The 21167-nt window shown below is 35.4% G+C and overlaps 4 protein-coding genes across 10 annotated transcripts; 1 reads left to right on the forward strand and 3 right to left on the reverse strand.

The window, feature by feature from the left end:
- The first annotated feature begins 199 nt into the window (after window positions 1–199).
- Window positions 200–4704, forward strand: LOC123209979 (calcium-binding mitochondrial carrier protein SCaMC-2-B). 5 transcript variants are annotated; one of them, XM_044628095.1, is made up of 10 exons: window positions 207–459; window positions 728–1988; window positions 2128–2246; window positions 2417–2541; window positions 2622–2721; window positions 2806–2958; window positions 3102–3179; window positions 3311–3394; window positions 3769–3854; window positions 4104–4704. In XM_044628095.1, the coding sequence occupies exons 2-10, from the start codon at window positions 758–760 to the stop codon at window positions 4306–4308; spliced, it is 2181 nt and encodes a 726-aa protein (XP_044484030.1). In that variant the 5' UTR covers window positions 207–459; window positions 728–757; the 3' UTR covers window positions 4309–4704. The 5 variants fall into 5 exon arrangements, 4 of the variants coding, with proteins under 4 accessions (XP_044484033.1, XP_044484030.1, XP_044484032.1 ...); XR_006501186.1 differs by lacking the exon at window positions 4104–4704 and having other exon boundaries at window positions 200–459; window positions 3288–3394; window positions 3769–3833; XM_044628096.1 differs by lacking the exon at window positions 2806–2958 and having other exon boundaries at window positions 211–459.
- A 1104-nt stretch (window positions 4705–5808) lies between these two features.
- Window positions 5809–10427, reverse strand: LOC123210363. Of its 2 annotated transcripts, none has more exons than XM_044628664.1 (3): window positions 9999–10427; window positions 7343–9194; window positions 5809–6722 (listed from the first exon to the last, which is right to left on the reverse strand). In XM_044628664.1, exons 2-3 carry the CDS (start codon window positions 9176–9178, stop codon window positions 6396–6398), a joined length of 2163 nt encoding a protein of 720 aa, XP_044484599.1. In that variant the 5' UTR covers window positions 9179–9194; window positions 9999–10427; the 3' UTR covers window positions 5809–6395. The 2 variants fall into 2 exon arrangements, with proteins under 2 accessions (XP_044484599.1, XP_044484600.1); XM_044628665.1 differs by lacking the exon at window positions 9999–10427 and adding an exon at window positions 9703–9947.
- A 1087-nt stretch (window positions 10428–11514) lies between these two features.
- LOC123211834 (glutactin-like) lies at window positions 11515–16617 on the reverse strand. Of its 2 annotated transcripts, XM_044630758.1 has the most exons (8): window positions 16154–16616; window positions 15838–15900; window positions 14662–15438; window positions 14378–14512; window positions 13908–13991; window positions 12920–12979; window positions 12723–12809; window positions 11515–12056 (listed from the first exon to the last, which is right to left on the reverse strand). In XM_044630758.1, exons 1-8 carry the CDS (start codon window positions 16544–16546, stop codon window positions 11766–11768), a joined length of 1890 nt encoding a protein of 629 aa, XP_044486693.1. In that variant the 5' UTR covers window positions 16547–16616; the 3' UTR covers window positions 11515–11765. The 2 variants fall into 2 exon arrangements, with proteins under 2 accessions (XP_044486693.1, XP_044486694.1); XM_044630759.1 differs by lacking the exon at window positions 15838–15900 and having other exon boundaries at window positions 16154–16617.
- A 678-nt stretch (window positions 16618–17295) lies between these two features.
- Window positions 17296–19961, reverse strand: LOC123210383. The gene is made up of 2 exons (XM_044628709.1): window positions 19506–19961; window positions 17296–18080 (listed from the first exon to the last, which is right to left on the reverse strand). Exons 1-2 carry the CDS (start codon window positions 19781–19783, stop codon window positions 17438–17440), a joined length of 921 nt encoding a protein of 306 aa, XP_044484644.1. The 5' UTR covers window positions 19784–19961; the 3' UTR covers window positions 17296–17437.
- Window positions 19962–21167: the final 1206 nt, after the last annotated feature.

Genomic DNA, 21167 nt, shown 5'->3' on the forward strand with positions numbered 1-21167 from the left:
CAAACCAAAATATTCCACACCATCCAATCAACTTCTTGATCATCAAGACAAACAAAATCCGCCACTCACCGTTCTGAAATGATCCGAGTACAAACTACATGATCATTTTTTCTCACATGAGGTTAAATCCATACGGTGCACCCTCTTTCACAGGAACTTTCTTAGCAATTTCCATATACGGCTCCTCCACAGCATCAGCGAAAAAAATTCTCCTCTATAAATATTCCACGCTAAAAAACCTCTGAGTCTTAAACCCTCCGCCTAAACAATCTAAAACCCTCTTCAAATCTTCTGAAAAATTAAAACCCAGAATTCAAAATACACTCTTTCTTCTCCAAACTCGTTTGAGGTTTCAGTTCTTCAAAGCCTTGTTCATGGGAAATGCGGCCAAGGGTTGAATTGAAGTTACTAGCTTGCATTCAGTCTGTGCACAGAATCAAAATGGAGATGAAATAGCTGGTAAGTTTGTACATTAAATGGTTATGGCTTTCTTTTTTTATTCATAATCAAAATAACGTGCATGTGGATTCTAGTTGTGTTATAATAGTTTATCTTAATTTTGCTGGCTTTAGTTTTTTCTCTTAATTCTTCTGTCAAAATGCCTTTAGTTGATTACTAGTTCTTTCAGTTATTTTTATCTTCTTCTTTATCGGATGAAATGAGTTACAAATTTCGAAACAGTCCTGAGTTTTCAGTCGGTAATGCACGTCTTCAATTCCATTTGCAGTTGATTTTCAATCAAGATTTCATTGAGGGTATGGCTGGGTATAAAAAACAACCTAGAAGTGATCGAAATTCAATCAAATACAGGATAAAACCAGCTGAGGGGGCGTCATTTGAGCTTTCTGACTTTGTCCAGAAAGAGTATGCCCCTGCTCCCTCTGATGATGATAAGCAGATCGCTAGAATATCCGAACCAAATTCCCAAAAGATACTGAGCACCACGGAGTTAATCTCAGCTATTGGTCAGATATGGGATCGTGCTAACCATCTTGCTGTTTACCAACCTAAGGCTAATTTGACTGATGATCATACTGGCTGTAAGAAGGAGATATTGGGGGATCTGGACAAGGAGGAAAATGGCTGGGCACCTCTTTCACCTGACAGTAAATACTTTTGTGTTCATGTAAAGAGTGCTGGTCAATTTTTGCCAATGGTGCGGCCAGATCTAGAATTTCTCAAAGTAACTCAGAAGACGTCGGTGTTTGATTTTCGGAGCTTTCTACAGGGTGGTAAGCACTTGAATAATGGAACTTGTGGTGGTAGAGGGCTTACAAGGTTAGTAACACCGTATGAATTGGGAAATATATATCAATGGAGAAACAAAACAGTTCCTGCTGAACATCCATATGCTGATGATGTCGCTAAGATTGAGAACAGGAAAGCTGGTGAACACTGCCTTCCTGGGGACACTACCGGCTGTTCACAGGGCGTCATTTCAGGGGGTACAAATAGTCCTGCATGCATGCAGGCCACTGAATATGCATCTAGTTGTTCAGATTTCAACAAATCCAAGGATCCATATTCTTGTCTTAATTCAAAATTGTTGATGCATCGAGGAACAACTAGATCTCTGCTTTCAGATTATTTCCTTAAGGATGCTGATGATACGAAGGTGGATGGTAGCACTTTAATGGAACACTGTTCGAGTCTTTATGCTGATTACTGTATTAACTCTTTAGCTTCTTGTAATGGTTCATGGAATAAGTGCCATTTGACAGATGATGATGTATTGCTCGAAAGCAAGAGAAACCAACCTGAAAGGGTTGTTAGGGAGAATGAAAATAGAATGGAGTTTCCCTCACATAAACCAGAGAAACCTCATTTTTCCCTAGCTAAGCAAGAGCATGCTTTTGCAGGGGCAATGGCTGGTATATTCGTTAGCCTTTGTCTACATCCCATCGACACAGTTAAGACAGTCATCCAAACTTGCCGGGCAGAGAAGAAGTCTATCTGTCTCATTGGAAGATCAATTGTTTCTGAAAGAGGTGTGTTATGGAATTACTGAGTTGACTTCTTTTTATTTATTTATATATTTCGGTTTTTTAAATGTTAGAAAGCTTTCAAATCTAAGCCATTAACTTGCCAAAGTGGGCTTCCATTAACTAATAGTGATATCATTTTCAGGTCTAACTGGGCTTTATCGGGGGATTGCCAGCAATATTGCGTCGTCAGCTCCAATATCTGCAGTCTATACTTTCACTTATGAATCAGTGAAAGGAGCTTTACTTCCTCATTTTCCCAAGGTAGTTTTGAACTTCTAATTTTTCTTCCACCTTTTTTCGTTTTGTTTTCCATGGTTATGGAGTGGCAATAGGAGGACTGGGGAGTTATGCAAGATAGACAAAGCCTCAAACTTTTATAGTGTGCTCATTAGCTTTATGAAAATATACTCTTACTCATTTCTTTCATGCAGGAGTTTCACTCTTTAGCCCATTGCTTCGCAGGTGGTTGCGCCAGTGTTGCCACGTCTTTTATTTTTACTCCAAGCGAGCGCATAAAGCAGCAGATGCAAGTTGGTTCTCACTACCACAACTGCTGGTATATCATTGATTGGTTTTTTGGTGGCTTTGGTTTGATGACCTTTTTTGTTAATGCTACTTATCAGCCCATCTTTGCAGGAATGCATTGTTTGGAGTAATTAAAAAGGGTGGTTTGCCTTCATTATATGCCGGATGGGGAGCTGTACTTTGCCGGAATGTCCCACACTCAATCATCAAGGTTATCAATTTGATTTACACTTTCATGCTGTATACCTGGAATCAAAACTGCTAAAAGGAACATAAGAATTATCCTCATTGACAGAGTAAAGTATATTGCCTTCAAATCCTAGAAAATTACAAGGGGTCAATTACAGTCTGGGAGACAGGGAGTTTCAAGAGAGAGGGCCTTGCAGAGCACTTATATACAGATATCAACCTTGTTCATGGCTTCAAAATCTTTAATCTTTCTCTAGCAGTGTGTTTTTCTTTGGGTTCATCTAAGTACTTTTAGTTTTCAAAGCTATGTTTTCCATTGAAATCTATATTCTAGCAGTGTGTTTTTCTTTGTGGTCATCTAAGTGCTTTATTTTTTAAAGCTATGTATTCCATTACCTGCAGTTCTACACGTATGAAAGCTTGAAGCAAATGATGTTGCCATCATTACACTCTAGCGCTCAACCCAACACAATACAAACGGTTTTTTGCTGTCTTGCTGGAATTTTATGATAATCCTTTCTCTGTGTAGCTGGTTCTGAGGTTTTTTTTTTTTTCCTTTATTGGCCATCTTGAAAAATGCTCATGCAGGATTTTCTAATCTACTCCTGCAGCTAGTTTGTGGAGGTTTAGCTGGATCTACTGCTGCTTTCTTCACGACTCCCTTCGATGTGGTGAAAACAAGACTACAGACGCAGGTTTGTAATTTATATGTATTATTTCAAGTACACCCTTCATGTGTTTTTGAACTTAGAATTTTGAGTCGAGCAGTAAGAATATCTAATAGATCCTTATCTGTACCAATTCTCTACGAACTCACTCGAAGCAAAATATTGCTCAAAGTGACAAATTTAATGTAGCATGTGGAGTTCTGAAAGATAATGTCCATTATGGACATTTATCAGAGTTCCATATATGCATATGACGGAGGTAGAAATGTTTATGCCTACACAATTTATGAGGATGATTAGATTGAATTCCACAATTTTCCTTTTATCTCTCTATTATGTTGCTTCATAGCTGGGTACTATTTTATCCATCACTGCCCAATTTTCATACCAGTCATTTACAGATTCCTGGATCTATCAGCCAATACAGTAGTGTGTATCATGCCCTCCAAGAAATACACAAGCATGAAGGTTTGAAGGGTCTCTACAGGTACTACCCTACGTTTGCACATTAATGAACTGCAAGATACATTGCATAAGTTCTATCAGCATATACCTGTTCATTAATATGGTGCATCATATTAACTTAGCTGTGTTAGTTATTCTAAACCTAGATTTAATCTTATGAAAAGTTTCTTTTGCCTGTTTATTGTAAATCGGTCCCTTTCCAATTGAAATATACTATACTGTCTTCTTGTATGTATGATGCAATCATTATTATTCTTTTATTTGTCATCAGGGGGCTGATTCCTAGATTGGTTATGTATATGTCTCAAGGAGCACTCTTCTTTGGGTCCTATGAATTTTTCAAACGCTTATTTTCTTTGGATGTGCCACAACTGAATGCCCCAAGAGTCCTGCATGAACAGAATAAACAAGACAATGCAGTATCGTCAGTTAAAACTCCATCATCAGTGTCAACTGCAGTGCTATCACCATCTTAACCAATAGTGCACAGTAGGTATTCAAAACAATCTGAGCTCATAACAGAATGATTGGTAATGGCATCAAAACATGAGAAAATTCAAGATTACTGCTCACTTGAGAGCTTCTCAGTGAGCCATCGGCTGGAAATTAAAACAGGAACCATCAAGATGTTCGAGGTTGGTGTTCAACTAGGGCCGCTTGATATTGATCGGATTTTCTGGTGAGACAGACTGTAACATATAGCAGTGCTGGTGGGCACAAATCAACAAACCACCCAACCATATTACCCTGTTATCTTAGCTTAGCCATTTTTTAGGTTTCAACTAAAATGTTCTCAAGAAACCTGTGTATCCCAATACAACTAATTGTATCATTGATTTTTTGCAAATGCAATATGAGTTGATTTTCTAGAAGGATGAGTTATCTTCACAGAAAAGATTGGAGAGATGCAGTGGTCAAGGATGGTTACAGCTTAGCCCTTGCTTAGAATATTATTTTCGTGCATGTATTGTCTAGATAAAGAAACTTTCCAAATCATACTGAAGTGAACAAGTTTTTAATTTACCCTTTCAAAAATTTTTGAAAGGTTTTATTGTTAATATCTCCCTACTTAATTCTACTGATATTCTTCGCCAGTAGACTTCATATGAAAAAGCTCTTTCTGTTTCATTTTCCTTTATAGGAAGGAGAAAAAACAGCTTTTCTTACCATGTGGCCGATAGTGAGGTTATTTTAAAAATTAGATTATAAAGTTTTTAATATCCAAGTTGAAAAACTATAAGAGGAACTTGATAAGATTTGGAGTTAATTATATTTATTAGTATTTCATAATATACTATACATATTTTATAATATTATAAGATATAATTAAAAAATAATATATATTTTAAGGTATATAAAAAATTGGTATGATATGATGGTTTTATCATCTAATATAATACATATTATCAAGATAAATCGATATATATTTTTTAAAAAATAATTACATGATAGATGTGTATATAAAAATTTTAAGATTTTGTATTATATTTACGATATCTTCTAACATATCATGACATAACAATTAAAACTATATTATTATTATTTAAAAAAAGTATTATATAATACAATATAATAAATTAAACTTTCAATATATAATATAATACATGATTTCATTACAATAATTTATTTGACTTGCGTTAATTGAAATGTCTCCCTTTTACCAATTTATAAAGGATATATATATATATATATATATATATATATATATATATATATATATATATACACACACACATATGCGTGCAAAATTCTTAAGATAAAAAGTCGTTGTAGTGGGAAGTATTCCTGCCTGTCACGCAGGCAACCCGGGAACGGCGTCGTTTTCATTTATCCTTTCAATTCTTAAAAGCAACAAAGCAGAGCACGATTCGAAAAGAAGTTTGGGATCTTGGGATATACAATTATTAATCTGACAAATATAAAGTCTAAAGCAAATGAATAATGAACCACCCAAATGCTACCAAAACAACAGAGAATAAAGCTGATTACAGTTGCGATTGCATTATTTTAGTGATAAATAATATGGTTTTTTTAAATTTTTGTTACAAAATCTTTTGAACTTTCATGGCTCCAAAATCAGTAACAACATCTTTCAAATTCCCAGGAGCTAGTTCCCCTTTACCATCAGATATTTTTATTTTTATAAATATTTTATATGATACACAGAAGTATAAGAAAATTGACTGCTATCTTCAAAAAGTACTCCCGCTCTTCCCCTATCAGCTTACAATATGGACAGTATGTGTTTCTGTTCTACTTCTAATTCTATGTAAAACCCCTCAAGTTTGTGGCCTGCATTGCCCAGTTTTACCTCCAACTTCCCTTATGGAAAGTTGTCACTCCATTCATTCAGCTTTACTGAGCTTACTGTCATGCCACAAGAATTTTGATGCCAATGACTGTTTTCGTCTGTAGATAAGGCAGAAACTGACATCCTTTTGTAGTCTTTCTACTACTAATGTCTTCTTCCTCCGTTTTCCTTCTCAATTCCTATACGGGAGTTCTCCAGAGAAGCCGTTTATAAAAAGCTTTTTACTGATTGTGCTGGTTCTGTCTATGGACTCTATACTCTAGACATTGGAGAGAAGGGAGGGTTGATCACATAGGGTTGTGGACTCTCTTCCATCCTTCTTGTGACTTTCTTCTTCTCCTCTTCGGTGACTGCTTCAATCAAGAATTTCACTTCCTCCTCAATGATCATTTTCAGTGAATTGCAATGCGGCAACTGCATTCTTTTCTCCTGCCTGGCAACGGAGGTTTCCGTACCATGTAATATTGAAACACATATAGAAAATGCTTGCAAAGTGGATAGTTGAGCATGGAAATCAACTGCATACCACCCCTCTTCTAGAACTACCATGGACAATGCTGGTGTATTATCTTTTGCTCCCTGAAAACAAATCAAAATCAGGATTCGAGAAAGATTGATTGCATGCACATCACAGCATGAACACAGTCCCAGCATAAACAAAATATAATGATTTACCATAACAGTAGAGTGCTTCCAGTGACCTATTACTTGGTAGGTACACAAACACCATTCACATTTGATCAAGTCTCCCTATATCGCAAAGGAATACTTATTGGGAAACAGAATATGTGCAGATATTGCACATACTGTTTGTTGTTATCATACAGTTACTTCAATAAGATTTGCATATGATCAGTAAATGGACCTAGAAAAATACAAACTGGCTGATTTAAATGCTAATGAGATAAAGCTGGATAATTCCATTCATGTGAAAGCTGAAACGTTATTATTCTGGGCACTTCTCTATTATGCGCTAAAATATATTAATTTTCCCTAATACATCATCATACAGAACATGCAGCTGTGTTGAACCACCGCATCAATTGCAAAACTGCAGGTAATAGCATCTGAATTCTATATTTTTAAGCTGTTGTTTGCTTCAAGATCTCTTAGGTAGAACCTACTATGCAGAAGGCATTTGTTTTTTACATTCCTAATGTAAGGAATTCTAATGGTACAATTGTAAAGCAAAAGCTTACCCGAACAAAAAGTTCCACAGGCTGTTGATTATCCAGTAGTAGTTTATCTTCAGCATATTGAATTTTGGGTTTGCTAAAAACAGTAAGGGGGCAGGCCATATCCCAGCCACCGCAGTCACAGCCTCCACCAAACCTCCATCGATCCAGTAATGGAGAAGGTCCTCGGCTTTCAGCACTTGGCAAACCATGGTTACCACTTGGAATGATCACATTCACATTTTCATAAATTTTGCTTTCAACATAATCTTTTTCAGTATGCTCAAACGCAGAGAAATTGAGAAGATTTGAATGCATTTTATCACTGGTTTTACGCCCTCTCCTATATTTTAGGCTTTCTCTTTTCTCAAATGGCACTTGAATAACAACCGCTGCAACTTCCAGGCTTGGACTCAAATCCCCAGATAGCCATGGACATGGATTGGATTTATTAGAAGCATATTTTGGTTGATCTTTAAACCTTCCCAAATCAGACTCATTATTCAATTCATGATTTCCCTCTACAAAACCTCGATTAGGACCCTTAGGAGATGCATCCTCAGAGGAACACTTCTTGTGTTCTCTAGAGATGACACTTTGTTTTGCATGAGCTATATCATACAATACAAATTCTGTCACCATAGAGTTATCAAAAACCCCACCATTTTTTAGTTCTGAGCATATATAGCAGGAAACCTGCATTTGTCCAACCACTGAGCACTCTTTGTTGATATCACTTGATCCCCATCCACTGGCATTGCTCTTTTTTCTACCATCAATGGAGTGAAAGGTATATACCCAATTGAAAGCATGATCTTCCTTCCATGCCCTGGCCGCAATAAAATCTTCAGGGCAATTCAACGTGAATTCAAAAAATGGTACTCCTTGCTTACTTTCAATCTTGAGAAGGCCATGTAAGTGTACCGGTGAATTTGACACAACTGAACGATGCTGATCTTTCTTGATAAACAGAGAATCAAATTCTGAATTCTGACCTGTTTGAGAAAAGTCATGCAATAAAGATTTTTGTAATGTCCCTTTCCTCCTCTTTTTTTCCATCCCAGTGGCTTTGACAACTTCATCAGATTGCACCACAAAACCCAAAGGACTTGGCACAGACTTGGACTTCGTGAATGGATCAAACATCTTTCTGATAGGACTAAAACGAGTCTTGAATCCGGCTCTGGAGGAGTGACTACTTTCTGATTGAGAAGGAGAACAGTCAGCAGAATGTGACTTCTGAAATGTCAAATCTTTGTCTCTATCAAGTGTGTTACCATCATTTACAGGACCAGCAACTTCATCACATATGAAATTCAGATCCTTTAATGTATCTGAATTCAGACAGAATTCAATGAATCCATCCGAAGGGCATGGTTCTAAACAAGACTTACAAACGGATGATGCTTTCAATTTTGAGCTGACAGACATCACTGAAGTTCTCTTCTGTGTGCTTTCCTCTTCCTCATCTGAATTACATAAGGAGTCAAAAACCCTAGAGGAAAATAAGGTGTCACTACTACGTGACAATTCAATTTTTTTCCTTTCCTCAATAGCTCCCATTTTCTTAATCTTCCTTACTTCTTTGGAACATTGATATATTGAACCTCGCTTCAGCTCTATGGTATCTTCCAGCCCAACAGGTCTGGATTGAGTGCTTTTACAAGAGGCACTGCAGAAGCGATGAAAGCTAATCTCTGTGAAACCCTCTTTTACTCTCAATATATCATCTCTATGTGTAGGTTTACCTCTTGCATTTCTCCTTTCAAGCTTTAAACATTGCCGAGGAGATGGAAGAACAGTATTAGGACTCAGACCTGTACTGTTTCTGTCGGAATCTGATTCCATCTCTAATCCCATTTCTAGGTCCACGGTTCTGCAGAAACAGAATGAAATGCACTATAAGTTAATGAAACAACAGATGCAAATCTAAATCCTGAATCCAAAAAAATTTAAAAAAAAAAAAATTAAATCATGAACAAGCAATCACAAAGTGAAATGTTCACCAATATTTATGTGCTTGTCAGCTAAAATCATAAGAGAAAATACAGAATGAGTAGCAATATTAACTAGTTTCATTACCTAATGTTTTAAGCCAATGAAAATTTCCTCAACAATAGAGACAACTACCAGCAATGTAAAATAACAGAAACAACGAATTCAGGTGTAAATTAGTCATAAATCATACATTTCTGCTTCTAAATGTTTTCATGAGAAGAGATTCATAGGTAGTTAAAAATCAGATCTTGAAGGTCAGATCATAGCGAGGAATTGCCATTTGCCATGCCAATACATTAACTTTAACAAAACTTAACAAAACACATAGTTTTAAACGAACAAAATGCAGGAAAAAGCCCCTAATCTTAAAGCACTGGTTCATTGACCTTCACTTTTGGAGTAACCATAGTTTGAAAAAGCAAGCACACCATCAACGATTCCAAACTTTGAGATCACAAAAACCTGAAAAAATTAGTGTGATCCCATAAAATTATGGAACCCTTGAACCACAAAGAATCCTATGAACTCTATCAGCACCCAAAATGAGTAAAGTGACAACCAGAAATAAAGGCTACATAAATTAATAAATGAAACAACTTTAGTTTCACTTGCATTAGAAGCCAAACCAAAAAGCAAAAAAAAAAGGACAAAATCGAGAAGAAAAAAAAAATAATAAGCATACCCTCCTAGATCTCAGGTAAGTGAGTGCAAAGAAAAACTCAACAAACAGTAAGCAAAAACAATCATAATCTCCACAGTCAGTTGAGCCTAAAGAGTGTATGATATGAATGAGAGAAAGAAGAAAAAAAATCCAGGTTAAAGAATGGTCAGGAGGCAGCGATGACCAAAAGGTACAATAGAGAGTAAAAGCATAAAGGAACAAGAGTGAGATGGGCCAATGGGCAGAAAAGCAAGCAAGGAGGTTAATAATAAACCCAAAAAGTGAGTTTTAGATAGAGGGAAAGAGAAAGCATTAGCATGCTCGAGGTGAAGTGAAGAAGCAACAAAAACACCCTCTTTCTCTTGTCTTGCATGAAAGAAAGAAGCGTTTGAGTTACAAGGGGAGACAAAGGAACTGCTCGGTTGCTTCTTGCTGTTCATGTCGAGTGAAAAAGCCATCTTCTTCCAGTTCATATGCTGTCTGTGTTTACGTTAAAGTGAAATGACAAGAAAGGGCTTTGAAATACGTGAAATGGATTGACGTGTAAGTGAGGGTAATATGGTCAATTGAGTTGGGGAAATTGATGCTTTTGACCGACAAAGGTGACTGTCCAAATCAGTGCCATAATAGTAATTATAATTTATTATTAGTAATTTTTCTGGTTTTGGGAAAAGCAAAAGCATACTGAAGTGAAATCATAGTATCGTTACCATTAATTGAGGAATGGGATAATAGGTGGTAGTTTGATGAATTAGACAAGAAAATGAAGGAGAAAATGGTAATTAGACAAAAAAAGGGTGCACATGAATGAGATTGGTTTAGGCGGGAAGAGTAGCAAAACTGAGGCGGTCGGTCACCGCAGCTAAATCTGTTTGATTCCCTTAATCAATCTACCCATCGACATAAAACACTGGATGGACACCCACCCTTGAGTGCATTAATCATTTTTCATGAAAACACGGAATTGCATTATTTATTAGGCCTTAGTAGTGAAGTGACATTACAATCCAACCGAAGCTTTAGGTATATTATTTTATTTCATCATCACCTTTGAATTCTTCCATTATAGGTTTTCATCTAAAATCTCTCTCCCTACATAAGAATAAAATTATATATGCTAACAATATATACTAATTAATTATTTGACATATTATGATTGTATATTAATTTTAATCTAAAATTATTTATTTATATCATAATGTATTACTATTATGACATAAATTAATCTCCATTATTATTTTATATATTTTTATCAAAAAGATTTAACAAGATCACACTGAATCATATTAACCGAGATATAAAATTGTTAAATCTTTGAATCACACTTAAAGACGGTGTTAGTCAATAATTAAAACTACTAAAGTTACACCTCCAAATGGGCAACCCAAGTCGAGTTTTTTTCTGACAATATTGAGTTTTAGATTAGCATTTATATGGATTATGACCTTGCCAAACCTAAATGAAAGATAGTAATTTACTCTTTTATAAAATTGTTCTCTTAGCTAAAATCTTATTAATAATTATAATACAATGATAATAATAAAAGCGGTAAGACGGTCTTATTAGGCTTATATTACCGAGGATCTGTCTTAAGGCAGTATTAAGTTTTAGTGTTGAAGAAACCCCAGGTCCACCCCACAGATTGAACGCAACTCAGACAATCCCCTATGCTGCATGGCATAACATAAAAGGCTCCTAAGATTAAAACTGTACAAAGGCGGCTATCTACCTAACCTAACTAACACAACTACATTAAGAAGATTACAGACCCAACACTCATATATTCACTCACTCCTCTTTCTTTGTTGATTCAGGATTTTCTTCATTCTTTGTCTTCCCAAATGATCTCTGTGCCTCTAAAACCGGCATGTATGCTTCACTTGACTTCTTAAGAACATCAACCCCTGACTTATCGTCCCCGCTGCGGGGACTCAACAACTTCTTCTCAAGACTTTCAAATTTGGTTGTGGCTAACGGTACTGTGCCCACAGTTTTTGCTGAACTTGGCCCATCAATTGTCAGCCTAGATGCCTCATCTCTTGATGCATACCAGTTGTGACCACATCCGATACACTCCAACTGCAACCCAGACTAAAAGATTAGTGGCCAATAATAGATAGACGATACATTTTCAAGACTGATTAAAAAAAACACATAATCACAGTCCATATGGAATGACCTCATTGCTAAACCACTGGGGGGTAACATGGCCCCACAACTCATGCCAATTGAGGACATTCAAGTTGGTACTGCTTGATCAGTCTGCTTTTGATAACAGTTATGAAACATGTAAAGCTGAAGATGCAATGATTAATACTAGATTTTATTAGCTTCCCATTATGAAGAGAGTCAGGAAACACTAGTTTGGTTGCTTATAGTAGAAGTTCACAGTAAAAACTAGAAAATTGATGACATTTAGGTTGACTCTCATTATTGTACTTGACACTTAGTTACCCAATGACAAGAAACTGTATGATTACATGTCCGTACAAAAGTTTTGACTCATTGAAACAAGCATTTGTAAACAAAATATGAGAACCAATGCAAATTGAACCACGTCTCAATGTAATCTCTAGACTAAAGTAATAAAGAATATGGATAAAACTCAAAGCCTAGAATTAGATTATAGATGCCTGATCATATGCATGCATATACGCTTGAGCTTCAACATATCCAAGCTCAATCAAAAATTTGGACATACAGTAAACATGTATATTGAGAGTTCAAAAGACAAAATGCAGGAACCTTGTAGCGGTCTCCATGTCCTGCTTGGATGATGTCCCTCACACCGACTTTAAGCTCATTGCACCTAGAGCACCGAGCATCTGTCATCTGCTTCACAAGCAACAAGACAAAAAGTGAGGACATACCATACTATAACAAAACAAAGAAACTCATTAAAATATTAGATTTGAAACAATACAAAGAAAAATTTAGATGACCTGCATTCGCTCCAATTCATCAGGCTCCTTCGGTGCTATCTCCTCCGCAGTTAAACCGTCCTAAAAGAATCAGATTGTTGAGATATCTTGAATTTCACACCAAAATGAATCCCAGAAATATTTACATATGAATGCAACATGCAAGAAGACTGATTATCTAAAATAACTTCGTAGAAGATCAAGACAAGTTTGTTTGCAACTAAAAATTGTCAGATAAGCAACCAATGATCAACAGTTCTGCAAATATAGTGTTTTGGGAAACAGCAAATGCTACTGGGCCAATGTAGTGACCAAGTATTTGCTCCCAACAACAGACATGCTTGAAATGAAATGCATTACATTTGAACCAAAACTTAAATCAAATTAACCAAATGCTCAAGCATATTTAAGGGATTTGACATCCAACATGGGGATGACAACATTCAACTAGTTCCAACAGCACGCATGGTTGGCAGAAAAATGGTTTAAAGGCAACACTAAAAAGACAAAACATAGCTGAAAATTCTAATGGATGCATGAAAATTCCCTGGCCAAATTAATAAATTGAGCAGGTGTGTATGTCTAGCATACAGTGCAAATTTCTTTCTTAATACATAGCCAGCCCTTGCAATATGAGAACTCTACAGCAACAGCATATATTGCATTTATTTTAATTGTTTCATCAAATAGATGAACCGTGTGTAAGCAGAAAAGGCACCAGAGTGAAGTTGAAGAGGAGATGGTCATGATTCCTCGGCCTTACCAAGCCAAGCAACACCCCTAATACAATACTAACAAAAACCTACCAACATAGTTCCATCTGCACTGAACTAACAAGTACTCACTCAAAGTAGGAGTAAGGACTGTAGGACAATCAAAATCATCATTATCAGCCAAACAAATCAAGACAATGACTTAGGAGACAAGAGTCACTAGAGAGCCATTTCATTTCTAAAATACACGAGAAGAAAAAGAGTCCCACAAGTACAAACATGAAAAAAAATAGTACCTTTAACTCATTAGGTGACATGTTGATCATTTTTGAAGGTTCTAACTCCCCATTTAATAGACGTCGGGCTAGGAGTTCTGTAGCCTGCCAACATTATAACAAATTTACCAAAAAAAAGTTATAATACCTTCCACATCAAAATGGTGTAATTCACAGTTAACAGTTGATAAATCTAAATGAAAGATTTATAATCATTGGAAACTATCCTCATCTCTGAGAATCATAATTAGAAAATGATTGTGGTGCAATACTCTCATTTCATCCTTAATCTATTGCATATGAAAAAAAAAAAACTAACAAGCCTGTAGGATGCATCACTCTTTGCCTTACAATCTCAATAAGGAAAAATTAAAAGAAACATTTCAAAGGGCAGGCATATATTAAAAGGTTTATACTCACTCATACCCACAAGTGTCTATGACTACATCTATGTACTTGTTTGTACACAAGCTAAAAGACAACTTTCTAACCTTGAGATTGAACACTAGCTGCCGCATTTTTTGGTTATACTTCTGAAAATCCAAGGAAAGAGCATCATGTGAAGCCTTCTCAAGAGCAGTCACCGCTGGTACAGCGGAATCTGGCCAGATAAAGGACTTGCTGCTCTGTAAAAACCAAATAAACAACATCTGAATCAGAATCTATTTGATCCTCCAATTCCATTCACAATGAATATTCACATGAAGCAGGACCAAGAAAAGAGATATTCCTGCAAAAAAATGACAATGCTGTGTACAAGTAATTATACATATACCTTTTGACCCTTTTCCTGAGAACCATTAGTAGTTCCCAGACGCTTATTGTCTTTTTCATGGTCAAGCCCATCAACACCACCTTCTACTTTGTAATCCCCATTGGTGCTATCAGGAGCATAGCACATGTACTGGATTCCTTGAAGTAGCCTCTCCAACCATTTGTCACGATGTGTTTCTCCAGTTAACACCTTAAACTTTGTTAAAATGGCATAATACTCTGAGTTATTGCTTGTACAACTTCCTGGTGTTTCAGCTTTATGATGTTGATCTGACCTCGTTGTCACCTCCTCCTCCCTTGTAACATCAAGAGGTGATATGTTCTTTTTCCGGAGGAATCTCTTAGTCTTTGACTGATCTTCCTGTTGGGCCTGATCCTGAACAACAGTAACAGCCTCTTCAGGCTCAACATCAGGAAGATCTCCCAAACGTGCACGTGTTTTTTGAACAAGAAGATCAATCTCATGTTGCTTATTATCTTCATAGTCTTTATCAGTTAGTTTCCAAAGTTTCCTTTCAACAGTGTCATACACCTTTTGCACAATAAAACCAGGATGCTGTTTACGATTCGGAAGCTGCTTATTTATGGGGACAAAATGCACTACACACTTGTGCATCACAGATTCAGCTGGAATTTCATCACGATGAAAACTGTAAAACAGCTCTCGTGTATCACGAGATTGCCAATTTCCACCACCTTTTCTATCAGCCTCTTCTGGCCGATAAAACCATTGTCCAGTAACCGTCATGCTCCCATCTTTGATATTCTGAGAAATGTCCTATAGGCAGAACAACAATTTCATTATCTATATAAGTTATTGCAAAACAACATTCACAATTAAACAGGAAGAGAAAACTGAATTACTACAACACAGAACAAAACTCAACCAAAGAAATTGTTTGAGGCAATGTCAATCAAGCTAATACCAACGGCAAAATTTTGGTGGAACCAACCATGTCCCACTTTGAGGTAAATACTTATTCTATAATTAGAATGAGACAATTCTATTCTTGTGTCAAATTTATTTCATAGGTTGAAATAGAACATAGATATCCCTGTTTGAAGTAAAACAATAGAACTTTCTACTGCCAGCAAGAAGTTACATATGTTCATCGGGCAGTTGAGTCTAACATCACCACCAAGGGAAACACAAAAAGCAGCTTCACAAGACATATACCTTGAGGATTGCGACATAAGGTTTCTGCTTCTTATCTTCAGGAACTAAAAGCACAGGATCCTCCTGCAGAAAGAAAAAATAAAAAGCACAACACAAATAGTAACCAAAATTAATCCATTTCGAACTATGCAAATTCATCCCGAAAAACCCTAAGTCTCCAAATTACACGGATATCCAACCAATGCATATAAAAATTTGATAATTATTATTAATTTTGCTTAGAGCAGATAAAATGAAACCCTAAATTAACCAATGCAACCGGAATTCCACTGAATTGACAATAAAAACTAAATGATCGGTTAAAAAGAATACTCACGAGTTCGTATCTATTGCCGTCAAACTCAAACGCTTCGTAATGGTTCCTCCGACCCCTTCCTTTACCGGTAACTCTTACAGGCTCACCAACCGGCTTGGCATCCTCCTGTGGCTGCTCCTCCTCCTCTTCCTCCTCCTGTTCTTCTTCCTCTTTGACGTTTTGGTTTCGATTCTTGTCAGATCCTCTCTCCATATCCTTTCCTTTCCTCTCCCTCTTGGATTCTCTGACTCTATCACCATCTTCTCCTTCTTCCTCCTCTTCGGCCTCCTGAAGCTTTATTCTCTTCCTTTTGTTTTGCCTCGAGTCTTCTGATCTGCGCGTTCGTGTGGTTACAACAGGTACTTCGTCGTCTTCGTCGCTGGTGGAGACCTGAGCGAACCGACGGTTTCCCATTTTCACTTGCCTATGTCGTGCAGACACTGAAATGTTGTGTGAGCCCGCCAAGTGTGGCGCTTATTGTAAATCCGTTAGGTGTCAAAATGGTCCCTTTCTTTTAAATAAACTACGCCTTTGCCATTGTCATGACTAGACTAAACGTAAATGTATTTTATCTCCATACGGCTCAATCAATTTAAAGTCCTTGCATGTAAATTGTCGATCCAAAAAAGTATCATTCAGTTTTCAATCATTTAATGACACGTGGAGATGTACTTGTTAATCAGAATTTTTTTCATCTCAAAATAACTTTAAAATTACCGCTGTCTAGATTGTTTACAAATTTAGACACATTCATGCCAAATATAATCGGTTGGATTTATTGGATAGTTGAATCTTAATGTATCGTAATTCAATCAATTTAATTTTAAATTTATCTGATTTAATGATTAAAACAAATTTTAATATTAATTTAAACCAAAAAGACCATTAATTATATATCAAACTATTAAATTTAATCTAAATTTTAAAATACTAGATAAACTCAATCAAACTCGACTCTCACATCTATTAAATAGAGCCACTTTCATTGTTGGAGGATTGTCATCTTTGCCAGTAAATCAAATGGACAAGTAATTGAGGGTTAAGTTGTGATTTTGATCTTTTGAAGGTTTAGAGGGTATATATGTAATATCACATTTTCTGTCCACCTTCACCGTCAACAAACGGCTTTTGGGGAAGGTTGGACAAATTTTGAAATCTGAAAGGAGACCAAGGCTAACATTTTATTCCTTTGGAGTGTTCACATACTAAAAAACTTAAGTTTGCTTCTAAGGACAGATAAATCTTGTACATCAAGGATTCAAATTATCAATCAAAATGAAGTTAGACAAGAAAGCATGTCAGTTTTCAGACAGGGAATGGGGTTGACAAATTAGCAATGTTTTGAATTGGTATTATGTCATGGTCACTTCTCCCAGCAATTTCCTTCAGGCTTGTCCAAGATTTTCTCCTTTTGCTTGAAACACACACAGTTTTTTCTGCACTTGTTGTGGCAGAATTGATTTCAGATTCAACAGGCTTTTTTGTTCCAGATTTGTTTCTCTTTCTCTTCTTCACGTCCAGAGTAACTTTTGCTTTTACTGAAGGAGTTACCGGACTATTTGAATTACACGAATCTCCGGCTGTTGCTGGCAAAGCTATATTATCCTCCACCTTACTAACCTCATCAGCTATGGCTTGCACATCTATCCCATCTACCTTATCAGTCACCTCTTTGCTTCTTGTGTCTTCTTCCATGCTGACATACTTCAGAAGCGTGGACTTCATATGTTCTTGTTTCAAAGATGGCTTTCCCTTGGCAGGGTTTATCTCTTTCATATGGCCTATCGGTGTCCCTCTCTTAAGATTCCAGTGTGAACAGAAATGGCATTTATACACGACATTATTCTGTGTAGAAATTCTAGATTTCTTACATTTACTTTGTGCCTTCACTTGTGTCTTTTCAATCCGGATGGTGCAGTTAAAGCCAGGTTGAAGAATTGTCTCACATCTTAAAAAAAAAGGGTAATCAGGAAAACTATATAAATTACAGAAAATAACTTCTAGATCTGCCATTATAGAGGATGAATAAGGTCATGAGAAAAGTTAATCAACTAAAGACTGAATCACTATTATACACAGCAGAAGAATGACTAATGAGAAGACATGAAATCCCTTCAAGTATATAAATAGACAAAGACTAGACTTACTGGAACAAAAAATGAATATATAAGTAAAACAGACAACATGACTTGAAATAGCGTCTCTTCGTTCTATTACCCACAAGCTAGATCAAGTTACTAGATATACAGTGTTATATAGTCAATGCTGCAATTCATAGTTATTAATTCGAACAAATCGACATATAAAAGTTTAAGTGCATATAACCATATCCAATGAAATCTAATCATCAAATAAATTCCAAAACTAGTCATAACAGCTACAATATTTGCTTACAATTGAAGTGCTATCACTAAATCAAATACATTAACACTTCATGCCCTAAAATGGGTATAATAACGAGTATAAATGTTGACATGTCATCATGTGATAGAGTGATTTTAAATTAGAGTTAAAATAACATCCAATCACAAAAAGATACATCAGCACTTGTACCCATTTTTATACTCATTGTTAAGGCACGTAGTATTACTCAATCAAATAATGGAGGCAAAACCATATGTATTCTACTACTTGCCTCTAAGCATCCCATTATATAGGAAAATTAAGGTTAAGAGGAGAGCTAATCATCAAATACACTCAACATACCAAAGCAAGCTAACACAAAAAACCTAACATTTGGATCACTATGTATACATTTACAACAGAAGAAATTAGAACATACCTCTTCTACTAAACATCAAAGTATACAAAAACTCTAGACTAAATGAATCACCAAATTAAAACAGATAACATTATAGTGAACTAGCCTCTATGTTTTCTAACAATGATATTTACTGTACAAACAGTGGGTACTAATGGATAAAAACAATTAACATGTAATTATGTGATTAAATGATTTTGAATTAAAGATAAAGTAAACAATTAAATCCTCACTTATATGTCCACACATCAGTTTATTCAAACCTGTTAGTGTTCACAGTATTATTTGTTTTCTAATGCCCAACAGACAGACTAAACTACAACATATGCAATGCTATATGGTCAATACTACAATACAAACGCTGATAATGTTATTGATTTAACAATTAAAAAGATGACCTTAAATATATGTGTATATATATATATATATATATGCACAAGATCGGTCAATAGAAGAGTTTGCAATGCATCCACATACAATGAAACCCAGTCACCTCCAAAACTAGCCATAATTGGAATACTAATTAAATCAGTAATCACCTATAATGTTAAAAAGTACACCAAATCAATTTCCAATGATGCTGTCAACATAAAAATAAATAAAAGAAAGAACCTTAGGCAAGAAAACAAAGAAGGGTCTGGCTGCAATCCCAGGGACTCGTTCGCAGCGGCCAACTGATGTCCGAAAAACGCCGCCAACGAAGGAACGGAAGCTTCGCCGCCGGCCCATGTGGCAAGGTTTTGCAAGTGTTCAAGTTTTAGTTTAGACTTGACGTTTATGGTTTTGGCTTGTTTCTTCCCAGTGTTTTGTTCTCTGAGTGATAACTGTTTATGAGACGGTGTTGCAGATGACAGATTTGGCGGCCTTTTAGCTCCTCTTCTCTTGCCCATTATTTGTTTTTGATAATGGCTCCTGCTTCTCGTTGGGGAATACAGTCGAACAGGTGGTGGCCGTCGGTAAAAGCTTTAATTTTTTGCTTCGTAGGGGTTCAGATGGACGGATCGATTGGTCGGCTAGCTATAATTTCTTCAGCTCTCTTTAACGAATCCAGTGATCCCTTATAGTAGAATGTACGAAAAAGGAGAACGATTATTTTGTACCCGTTTTGCCCCCAACTACACTTTTCAACCCACATTTATTTAAAAATACACTTTCTCACCTTCCCTGAAAATTTGTTAATAAAATTTTTAATTTTTAACATAAACACATTAAAATGACAAAAAATTCCCCCTTATTATAAAGAATTTTATTATCCCGTAAGGTAGTTTGAATGACAAATATAAAAATATCTAAGTATGAGAATAAAAACAAAATTTTGATTATTTATTATAATATTGATTATTTTAGATTTGAATGGATGTAATTTGGCTAGAATTGTATTATCTAAGTGTGATTCTAGCTTAACTGCATCATTTTTGTGTAATTTTAACTCTAATTTTACTTTAATTATTACCATTATGAATTGTGACTAGTTGAGATTAGGGTTAGATTTGAGTTTTCTTTTCAATTGAAGATAAAAATCAAAATGATAATTCTTTGAATTGATAAAAAATTTAATTTGTTCAATTTTATGGGTGCAAGTGACACTGATTTCACAATATTTATATATATTTTACAAATTAATATAAATTATCTTTAACCATTAAAAGTAACAATTGAATTTTGACAAAAGATAGAAAAAAAAATCAATAGTGAAAATGATCATTGTGGCAAAATTAGGGTAAGACACAGTTTTTCTCACAACAATCTTAATCAATCTTTAAACCCGTTTATGAATTGTGTTGGGTTGAATTAGATATAACTTATCGTATTCATAGGTTATATCATATCAAGATTCAAGAAATAATTTAAAATCTTTTGGATTATATATTTATGAGTCTTTTAACAGGTAAGATACATATTTTAGTAGATTAAATCATCATATTATATATTTATTTTTTATTTTTAGGTTACAATTTAAGATCTTTGGCATGACTCACACAATTTAAGATATTTTTTGGTTTTTTTGATTGCATCCATCTATCTTCAACCTCCCTTTAGGACCACTTCCAACCGTTTATGACCAACAATGAGAAAAATTGATAATACCAAAACATGGAAAATGAAAATAACATGATTTAATGGGTACGTCCAAATTCAATTCCTATTGAAATTAAAACTTCGTCACACTATTTACATTTATAAGTTCTTACACATAATTTATATGTTGAAATTCATATTAAATTGATTTTTCATATAAAGTTTTAGGTCAATGTTAATATTTAAATGACCAAT

The sequence above is a fragment of the Mangifera indica genome, chromosome 3 (assembly GCF_011075055.1).
Source record: "Mangifera indica cultivar Alphonso chromosome 3, CATAS_Mindica_2.1, whole genome shotgun sequence".
In the NCBI taxonomy this organism is placed as follows: Eukaryota; Viridiplantae; Streptophyta; class Magnoliopsida; order Sapindales; family Anacardiaceae; genus Mangifera; species Mangifera indica.